The sequence below is a fragment of the Pteropus vampyrus genome, unplaced genomic scaffold (assembly GCF_000151845.1).
Source record: "Pteropus vampyrus isolate Shadow unplaced genomic scaffold, Pvam_2.0 Scaffold105, whole genome shotgun sequence".
NCBI lineage: Eukaryota > Metazoa > Chordata > Mammalia > Chiroptera > Pteropodidae > Pteropus > Pteropus vampyrus.
This window is the reverse complement of record NW_011888886.1, coordinates 1,948,353-1,959,600: the sequence shown is the minus strand read 5'-3', so window position 1 is coordinate 1,959,600 and position 11,248 is coordinate 1,948,353. Positions and strand designations below refer to the sequence as shown.

General features: G+C 35.1%; 1 protein-coding gene across 3 annotated transcripts in view; it reads right to left on the bottom strand.

The window, feature by feature from the left end:
- The window catches only part of TAF1B (TATA-box binding protein associated factor, RNA polymerase I subunit B), a 62,834-nt gene that overhangs the window by 15,042 nt on the left and 36,544 nt on the right, over positions 1–11,248 (bottom strand). For all 3 annotated transcript variants that reach the window (XM_011365117.2, XM_023533588.1, XM_023533589.1), the window contains 3 exons: positions 5,914–6,061; positions 2,125–2,302; positions 1,497–1,543 (listed from right to left, as the gene is read on the bottom strand). In XM_011365117.2, the coding sequence (XP_011363419.1) occupies positions 1,497–1,543; positions 2,125–2,302; positions 5,914–6,061 (373 nt within the window). The remainder of the gene's footprint in view (positions 1–1,496; positions 1,544–2,124; positions 2,303–5,913; positions 6,062–11,248) is intronic.

The following is an 11,248-nucleotide window of genomic DNA, read 5'->3' as shown; positions in this document are numbered from 1 at the left end:
GAAATATCGACAGAGTCCACAATGGCCCTTTAGCATGAGAAGGGACATCAGAAGACATCTTGTTCAACCTTTTGCTCTGTGGAGCCAACATGAAGCAACGTAACGTATAGAAGGAAGTATTTTGCACACAGCTGGAAAGAACACACGCTGGTCGCTGCCATTAAATGCAAGCTCCCCAAACCAATGAATATACATGCGGAATTAAAAAAAAGTCCAATTCAAAGAAAAAGAGAGTAGAAATGTGGTTGCTGGGGCTGGAGCTGGGGGAAATAGGGAGAGGCTGGTAAAAGGGTACCAAATTTCGGCTACATGATGGATAAGCTCTGAGGATCTCATCTAAAACATGGTGACTATAATTGGTAATACTGTATTGTATAATTGAAATAAGAGAGTAGAACTAAAATGTTTTCACCAAAAAAAAAAAAAAAAAAAAAAGTGATGAATGTGTTAACTGGATAGGAGGAATCCTTTTACAATGTATATGCATATCAAATCATTGCAATGTATACTTTAAATATCTTATAATTTTATATGGTGGTTATTTCTCAGTAAAGCTGAACATTTTATAAAAAGGACAATGAACGTAAATCATACAGAGAACATTATGAAACTGGAATTGAATTTAAGAATTCATGTATTTATCAAACTTTACTGAGTTGCTCTGAGGCCAGTCACTATGTTAGGCACTTAGAAATACATTACAAAAAAAAAGTAAGAAGCATTTGAGATCTTGCTTCCTGGCAAGTCATCAGTTTTGACTTAAACAAACTCATAAAAATCCTCTAAAAAAAAAGTAAGAAAGACATGGCCCCTCTCTCTAGAAGCCCACAATCTACCTATCTGTCTATCATTTATGTAGAACTTACCTTATGCCACATATTCCTCTAACACTTACAAACACTGACCATCTAAGTATGACACACATACTTAGTCCCCTAGTTGTAATGCAACGTGCTAAACATCTAACAGAAGTGTGGGCAGGAGGAGTCCTGGCAGGAGTGATTAGTTCTGATTCAGAAAAAGGTGAAGTGGGGAGCAGGTGTGAAGAGAAGGTAGAAGAACGTGTTTATGTTGCATCTTGAAGAATGAGGATGGATTTGCCAGGGACTGAGGAGTTCAGGGGTAGGAAGGGAAGGGCACTTCAGGCAGAAGGACAGGTGTGAGCAAAGGTTGAAGGCATTAGAACAGATGGCGCGGTCACAGAAATGCCCGTAAGGTCATGGCCTAGTACAGCTAGTGAGCAGAAGCTGGGATAAAAAGCAAGCTGGCGTTTACACGCAGTAGGAAGTCACCGGACTTTTTAGTAACCTAGAGATATAATTAGATAGCTACATAAAAAAATAATCCTGGTACCAAAAAAAAAAACCAAAAAACCAATTTCTCTATATATACATTTATATGTATACTTGCAGGTTTTCAAAGTTTTTCTCTACATTTATCGCATCTTTTAATCCATTGTTTACACTTTGAATTTGATTGCTAAAAAAATTAAGTACCTTCTTTGTTCTCTTCATTATGTTTCTCAGCAATAGTGGACAAAGACCTGGAGATACCAACAAACAAGTCAAGTTGTTTAGGAATCACTTATTTGAAGACAGTTAAATTCTGAATTCTTCTGAAAAAGTACATAACAGCGCTTGAAACCGATATCAACTTTAACGGAGAAGCAGTCATTGAAACAGGGGAGGGGGCACTGCACGCACCGCCACCCTTTGCTGGCATCTGGGAGTGGCAGCATTTTAAGATTCCTTTACTTTCCAAAATAATCTTGGAGACACATAGTGCCGGGAGCCTAAAAGCATACAGGCATACAGATGAAGTGCCAAACGATTCTTTAGGATTTAGGTATGATGATTTAAAACTCAGGAATCAGTGGAACAATGAGAAACATGTCTATCTAAAAAATAGAAATAAAGCATGATACAGACAACTTACTAAGGTAGAAGGAAACCTCTGACAACTAGCTGAATCAAAATATTACGTAAGAAGTAATTGTTGCTATTAGTCAATGTTCTCTAACAGCTGAGAGTCCATTTTCTACTGAGATAACATATGGAGTCCTACACTCTGAATAATTAGGTAAAAACAATAGTTTTCTTCCTCATCAAATTGACATACACTTACCATTCTAAATTGTCATCCAGTAAAAAGAGCAGTTTCAATACTACTACGATGACAGCTACAGCTTGTACATCATATTTAACAGTTTTTGCCATTTTAGCTACAGGATCGAATGTCAGAAAATCTACTTCTCCGATTCCTGCCATTTTTATCACCTGGCAGGTGAAACTGTGCATTTCATCTGTTGAAGGAAAAAAAAAAACCAGTAACACATGAATTAAATCTAAGAACACTTGTACGGTACCGGCAGCCGTCTTCGCTTAGCCCCCTTCTGGACGCTACGGCAAAGAGTTTACTTCTTTGCTCCCTCTTAAACTTGAGGGCAGACTCAGTCTTGTTTTATATGTCTTCCTAAGTGCAGCAATCTGCACATCGTTGGTGCAACCTACGGTTTATGGTGAAGAATGAGTAAAAAATAAAACTAATTTCTTTATGTTTAAGTAAAAAAATTCCAGTGATTAAAAAATGTTTTGTTTCACAGAGAAACAGAACATGTATAACAATGATAATTTAATATGCATCTAAGTAGTTTTATATGTCTACCAAATTCTAATAGCTAAAGTTTTCACCAGGCTTTTATTTGTTCTTTCAAAAAACGTTTAGTTAGCAACTACGATGTTCTGGGTACTGGAGATAAAACAGAGCCCTCTCTTTGAGAAGCTTGCTTTTTAGTAATATGTACATATTTGAATGCAATGTGATCGGGGCTATGACAAAGATAAGATGGTGCTTTGGGGAAATGCAGATAGTTCAAGATAAGGCTTTGGTGTTACTTGTGGAGATATGGGCAGGGCCAGATCATGAAGGTCTTTGTGTGATAGAGAATTTGGGCTTATTGTTACTGACTATTTCAACTTACAGATTCCATATGAATTATTCATGGGCTTCATTCAGGTACAAAATGATTAGGAAATACAAAATTAAGCTCAAATCAACAAGCATTTATTGAATGCCTACTGTGTAAAACACACTGTGCTATAATGAAGAAAACCAGAAAAATAAACAATAGCTAGGACTCTTACCTTCAGACACATATACTTATAACATGAAAAAAAAATAATTTTAAAATACATTCATTAAAATTTTACATATTACCTGTACAGAGTTACAGAGGTTATAGTCTCTTCTAATTTAAAAGCTGACATTATTATTATAAAGAATGGCATTTATTGAAACTTGTCTCCTATATTTCTTTTAAAATTAATATCCTGAACTGCTTCTCTTACACCAAAAGTATGGAATAATAAAAAGTCAAATGGAAGAAATTATGAGAGAGGAAGTGGGCATAGCAGAGAAAAACTAAAGGGTCCAGAATCCTGAACCAGAGCACAACGTGGAAAGACCAGCTGTGAGATGTGAAGACTCGGCTGCGGGTATGCTCTCTGCCAGCTACCAGTTAGGTGTGTCCTGAGCCCGGCTAGTCTCAGCTGTAAATGAGAACACCCACCTGCCCTCCCTTCCCACCTTCACAAATGAGGTCATATAAGTGAAAGCACTGTGGAAATGCTAAAGTTCCCCACAAATTATATATATGTGTGACAGCCGCCAGAAGTTCTGCCAGGCGCGTTTGTTTGTCCCAGGATGAGGAACAATACTAGAAAATGTACTTGGAGCTCACTCAAAGCCATCAGAGTCAGTGCTTACTCAGTAAGGGTGTGTGCGACACGCTTGCTGAAACCTTTCTATACAGTTCCAGAGACCACGTGGTCACACGAAAAGGCTCCGGGCAGGGGCCATTTGTTGCCACAGCATACTTAAAACTACTTTCGGCTTTCTGGGAACCCTAAAACCTCTCTATGTAAATGTGCCAAGTACACAGGTCTCTTCGACTAGCGGCACCACAGAACTGATGGTACTGTGGAGAGTACATCCATACATGTGAAATGGAGACGCCCTGGAGGCCTTATATCTTATGGGCGGTTAGCAAAGCAACGACGCGTTTTAGAATCTAAATCCTAAGGTGCAAGGACTATCACATCTTAATTTGTAGATCTATTCTGTTTACTGTTTTTCCCCCACTATTAAGTAATACAAACTCAACATAGGACATTTATAAGATACATAAAGGTAGGAGAAAGGAAGAAATGCATTACCATAACTTATAAATAAGTTAGTATTTTAATATTTTGGTATATTTACTTCTAATATTTTTTAATATTTCATTTTATGTAGCTATGGTTATAATATATATAATTTTGTAATGTGGCTTATTTCATTGTTTATTATAACATAAACATTTTCCATGCTTTTCTGAGCTCTTCACAAATATGATTTTAAAAGCTGCATAATGTTCCACTGAATATATACACCACTGTTTACCTAACCACAAACTTTCTGTTGGATATTTGAGTTGTTTTGATTTTTCGGTATTATAAATAAGGAAGTCAATAACATTTATGTATAACTTTTTATATTTCAAATTACTTCTATTGAACAGTTTGTGAGAAATGAAATTTCTCTATCCTGATTCTTTATAATACTGTCTCCAAAAAGGCACTTAATAAACTTCACATGATAGGAATGTCTCTCTCTGCACATTACAATGGATTTAATTCTACTTGTTACTCTCAGGAAGAGTTAGGTGAGAATCACTGCTAAACTTCACGCACTGGCCAGAAAATACTGCCCCACACACGCTTGTCCAATTGAGCTGCACGCTTGCCATAACCCAGCTATGTCACTTATATTTTAGTAACATCTGCTATTTCTTCCACATCTAGTATTCCTTTAATGAGTTCAAGATTTTGGAGTACATGAGAGAACCCAGGAACTTTCCATATTTTGAAAGAACCATCAAAGAAGTAAATTTAAAAAAAGCAAAATCCAAAACAGTAATTCTGGAATCTTAATCAAATAGTGATTTTTGAAATCTCAATGAGACACCTACATTCCTTAGCTTAATAAGTAATTTATTTGAAAAGTTTACATTATTTCTATTCCTTTAAAAATACTGTAAAATTATAGACTTAATATTTATATTCATGTATATATCACTACATATTTATATTTATTTAAAACTTTACTATATTTATGGTTTTATATATTGTTTTTCTCATATACCTATTTTCCTTTTCTATTAAAAATATACTCAATCACATTTTTGACATTGCTTAAGCAATAGTATAGTCACACCATGTTTGCATTTTCTCTTAAAAATGAAAGTCCTGAACTTCTCACATTTCTAGTTTAGCAAGAAATTCAGGAATGGATTCCATCGGCAGATTCTATCGGGTTACCTACGTCTTGGTATATTGTGAACAAGGCCTAGCAAAGCTCTTCCCAGTCTGTTTCATCACCTTAAGAGAGTTCGCTGGGATGTGAACAGACTTTGAGCTCCATTTGTTTTAGGAACTGGAAATAGCATTATGTTACCAAACAATAAAACTGTTAACATAAATTAGCTTGTAAGATTTTTAAGAATTAGAATTCATTATGTAATAACCACCCTTTGTATGACTGAAGAAGTGCTGCTTTCGTGGGGGGCGGGCACCCAGGTCATTGCTAATGCGCTGGGACATCTGTTACTTGCTCTCAGCAAACTTACTGTAAAAACCAAATACTATTCTCTCAAGCATATTCCTCACATCAAAATAGAACTCTTTATTTATGGACAGTGCCCTTTAAACCACTTTAAATGGCCTGAAAGGTTTTAAGAAAGGATTCTGACATTAAACTTCACGTTCTATGGACCTGTCGGCTGGCTCTACTGGTCTGTGATTTGAGAGGATTCTTCTATATTTCACTCATTACGATTCTAGTAGCAGAAGCTTCCTCATCAAATACCGCACTCACCGGGGAGATTGACTTCCATCAAGTATTTCATACACAAGATGTCTGGATGAAGATAGCAGTCTTCAGTTATATCTGGGAAACGAGGCAAATCTAAAAATGTGGCAACTTCAATCATTTTTTTATAGATATCCTCGTAGTCAGGCCAAGACTGAAAGAAAAGCAAGATAGTCAAAGAAGCAACTTTTACAACATAAATTATTAAAAAATATTTCTGATTTTAAAAGTAATATGTATTCATTGACTAAAATTGGGGATGTGGAGAAAAGCATGACTACCCATAAATTCCTAATATCCTAATTTAGCACTTTTAAACAGTAATAACATTAAATTTAAAAGCCACTAAAATTCTATTTGGCTCATAAAACTCTACTGGCCTTGCCCATGATATAGCAAAATCGTTACTTCTTGCCAGTCATAGAAGAACCGGGGGGAAGGGATAAAGCTTTGACCCAAATGGAGTTACAGTGTTGTCATAACTGCTCTCACGCAGGCACCTTCTTTTTAATCTTCAAATTCACAGCTAACAAATTTAGCTCATTGTTACATTCATGTGCTTCTATGTGGGAGATAACACCAGGGTTTAAGCCTAATAGTTAAAAATCCACAGTTCGACTTCATATTAAACTCTCCCATACAATAACATAAGATTCTCTTATAGAATTCAGGAAAATCTATAAGCTAATACCATTAAATTAATTCTGCTTACTTTAAGATTACCCCTGTAGTTTACTGGGTATGCTACTTATATTTTTACAATTTATAAACATTTGTGATATTAATACTACATATAATTTTTCCCCATTTACTCATCTGTTCACATAGAAATACGGAATGTAGAGTCTATTCTATGCAAGGTACTTTGAGAAATACAAAGATGAATAAAACAATCTCGTCAAGGAATTTATAATCTCGAAAGGGAGATAAGGTATGCAAAAATGACTACAGTACAAGATAGAAAGCTATCAAATACCACAGTAAGGTTAAAAAAAAGAAGCTATGGGATTTCAGAAAACATAACATTTCTGATATGGTAGACCCCTGTTTGGTTTGCATACAAATATTCTGGAAACCTGTTTGGCAATATTTATTAAGCTCGAGCGTTTGCACATTCTATGACAAAGCAATTCTACTCCTAGCTACATATACCCAGGAAAAAATATGCATGCATGTCCACAAAACCCATGTACTAGAATTTACATAACAACACTATTTGTAAAAGCCCCAAGCTGGAAACTCCAAATGCCATTGACGATAGGACAGACAGGTAAATTCTGATACAGTCTCACAATGGAACACTATACAGCAAAGAAATGAATGCTCTACAAGCAACAGTACGAATGAATCTTCAAAACATAATGTTAAAAGAAGCCAGATGCAAAAGAGAATGATTTGATGTATATAAAGCACAAAACTCAGCAACTCAGCACCAAGCTTCTGTACGGTCGGAAGTCAGGACAGTGACTACTCTTGGGGTAGGGGAGGAAACGACTGGAAGTGAGCAAAAGGGTAGAGCTTCTGGGCTGCTCGGAATGTTGATTCTCCATCGGGGCCTGGTTCAGTCTGTGGAAATTCATCAAGCTATGTACATCTGTGATATGTTCACTTTTCTGTATGTGCAGTTTACTTCAATAAAAAGTTTTTAAAAAGTGGGAAGAGATAGAATATAGAAATAGAGAGATTGCCAGTTAAGTGAACTATTTTGTGTAACAGAATCACTTCATATATGGCCTTGTAAGAGAAATATTCTAGTTGGCAAATTCACAGTGGGAAAGACCTTAGGATAGGTGAGTGTGGTCCAACTTTCCAAATTCCTAGCAGGCAGGTGTCTGGCCCTTCTTGTACATCCCAGTGATGGGGACGCAATGCCTTACCGGAAGGTGGTCGATTCCATTTTTAATGGGTCTAGTCATTTAAAAGTTCTTACTTATTCTAAGTGAAAATCTGCTGCCTAATTTGAGTTTAGTCAATTAACCCCCCAAGTTGTTTTTAAAAATATTGCTGTTAAGTCATGTCTTGCCCATCTTCTAAATGTATGAATGTGGAAGCCAACTGAAGAAATGAATATTTCTGTTAAATTTTACTTTGTTAAATTCAGCTCATATGCAATTTCAAAGCACAAAGGAATGCTTTATAATGGTACAGGGGTATGCTTACAGAAAACAATCATACTATTAATTTTATAACTGTGCCTGATTTTACTTTGTTCAAAGCTATAATCTTTGTATAATATTTATTGTGATACCACTATTTCAATATCTAAACTCTTTTGAGTTTTATGTTATATTATTAATACACGATTGTCCGTAACTGAAGAATACAAGGAAATTTTTGTCAATTCAAAGTAGCAAGGTAGCCTTTTAAGTTTTTTTAATGTTCATATAGTCATTCTACTTGTATAGTAAAATACTATTAATTGTATTCTATTTTGTGAATTGAAAAGAGAAAAAGGGAAACCACAAATTCTCAGTGACCTGTGCAAGATGTCTTCTTTTTTCTTTATAAAATTCATCCAATTAGACTTCTGCTTCATTTTATACAGAATTTGAAGCTTATTTTCAGCTTAAGACAATTTTAATGTCACTGACAAGATTTATGGCAACTCTAATCGTTTAAAATAATGCAGGTAGGAGATGCGATTAAGTGCTTTTATCTGCAAACAAAACAAACACTGGAACAATGAATGTGGCCTTAGAAAAATAACCATCTCAAAAAAGTGATTTCATGGATGACAAGTTCATGAGGGGTAATTGTAAGGTTATTAATGAATAGGAATCTAGTAGGCTAACACAGTTTAACATATTTTCAAAATGTCCACGCTAAAAGTTGGTATATCGAATTAAATATCTTGTGATAAATAGGTCACCCTACTTTCATATGTGAACAGAGGATAAAATAATTACTAATAATGCAAATCTACATATTTATATTATAGTTTACAATTGATTCTAGATTATCCTAATCTCACTCCAGTATGGTAGATTTCACTTCAAAAAATTTCATTTATCTTTAAACAGACTTTTTCTTTTTGAATAATACTGAAAACATTTTTTTGAGCTGAGTAAAAGGTTTTTCATATCATTCTACTTATTTTTTATTTATTTATTTTTTTACCAGTCTTCTATTGTTGTTATACATTTAGGTTGTTTCTAACTTTCATACTAGTATAAGTAAACGCCATGATGAATATCATGATGAAATGTTTAGTAGCATTGAATTTGACTAAAAGTAATACACGATCATTATAAAAATTATGAAATATAAAATGTATAATAAAGACAAAAAAAACTGCTCACAATTTAGAGAAAGCCACTATTAGCATCTTGGTGGACATCTCTTTTAGCCGTTTTCGGCGTATCCATATTTATAACATTGGGATTTAAATCCGACAGCCTCTTGACACCTCTACTTGGATCTCTCTCAGGTGTGTCAAACTTACATATTCCAAACTGAATTCTTTATCTTCCGCACTCCCCAGTCAGTGCTCCTTACCCAGCAATCACCCTTGACGGCTCCCTTTTCTCGCACATCACATCTACTCAATTATGTAGACTGCTCAGTCCACCTCGAAGGTGGGCCTCATGCTGCTTGTTCTCATCACCTCCACTGCTACTGTTCTACTCGACCCGCCTGCACCCCAGACCTGGGGCCACCAGCCTCCTTATATCCCCAGATCTGCTTTTGCCTTTGCAACTAGTAGCAAGAGTGCAAATCTGATTTGTCACCCTTCTAGTAAAATCTAATAGTTTACACTGCTCTTAGGCTAAGCTCCTGTCTGCCTGAAAACCTTTGTAAGTTGATTTGGGTATATATGGTTTTGTTTCCTACATTTTCACCTAACATTAGATTTTGTGAGCATTTTTTTAATGTCATGAGATAGCCTTTTAAAACATCATTTTAAGTGACTGGAAAATATCCCCCTTTATGAATCCATCATTTCCTTATTATGGATATCTGTTAGATATACATTATATGCATACATGTTAAGCAGCTATTAAAAGTGTTTTCACAGCTGTTCTATGACTTAGGAAAATACTCATAGTACAATATTGAGTTTAAAAAAAGTATATATTCTTCAGTCTGAAGTTTGCAAATATGTTGATGTACATTAAATAAGACAATCAAAAATACCAAATATTAATGGCATCCAGGAGAAACTGGATTGTGGATGATTTTAATTTCCTTCTTTATAGATTTGATTATTTTCTACATTCCTCTTAATCGTTCTAAATATATTACTTTCATAATATGAAAAAAATAAAAATTCAAAAACGTATTACAGAGGTATAAAAAATTAAACAGAATTACTGCAGGATCCAGCAATTGTACTTCTGGGTATAAGCCCAAAAGAACTGAAAGCACGGACTCAAACGGACATTTGTACACCCACGTTCGTAGCAGCGTTATTCACAACAGCCCAAAGGTAGAAACACCCCAAATGTCTATGAATGAATGAACACATGTGATCTAGCCATACAAGAGAATATTTTCAGCCTTCAAAAGGAATGAAATTTGACACACGCTACAACATGAATGAACCTTAAAGACATTATGCTATGTGAAATAAGCCAGATACAAAAGAACAAATATTGTAAATTCTATTTAAATGAGGTACTAGCACAGCCAAATTCACAGAGACAGAACGTAGACTAGTGGATCTCAGGGGCTGGGGGACAGGGGTAATGGGGAGTTAGTGTTTTTTGGGTACCAAGTTTCGGTTGGGAAAGATGAAAAAGGGCTGGAGACGGATAGTGGTCATGGTTGCACAATGTGAATGTACTTAATTCTACTGAACTGTACAGTTAAAAATGTTTTAAATGGTAAATTTTATGTCTATTTTACCACAATTTTAAGAATAAAAAAAAACCTTAATTACCTTTTAAGGAAAAAATAACTGAACATATTAGAGATGTCATAATTAGAATAATGAAGCTGAAGATTTAAAAAATTCAACATATATAAAATCTACTTTCAAAATCTGTGCTACTTGCTAATATCTATCTTTAACTTATATAAAATATCTTAGCAACAGAAACATGTATTTGGGAGGGGTGGAATTATTAAACTCTAACTAATAAATATATAACACAAGATATGGCGGTGCCTTTCCTAGTAGACAAAATATACTGAGTAAAAAGGAAATATAATATCTGCCGAATCTCTTGCTCAGGGCCTCTCTGTCCGGAGATAATGCTTGATTAACATGTAATGGTTCTAGCAAGACTGAGAGAGATCTTCTTAGAGTCTCAAATGAGGTAAGAGTTATAACTGGACATCACTATTGCCCTCCATTTCTGTTCAGGGGGTGTCATCAAAAGGATCAGAATGCTACCTGCTG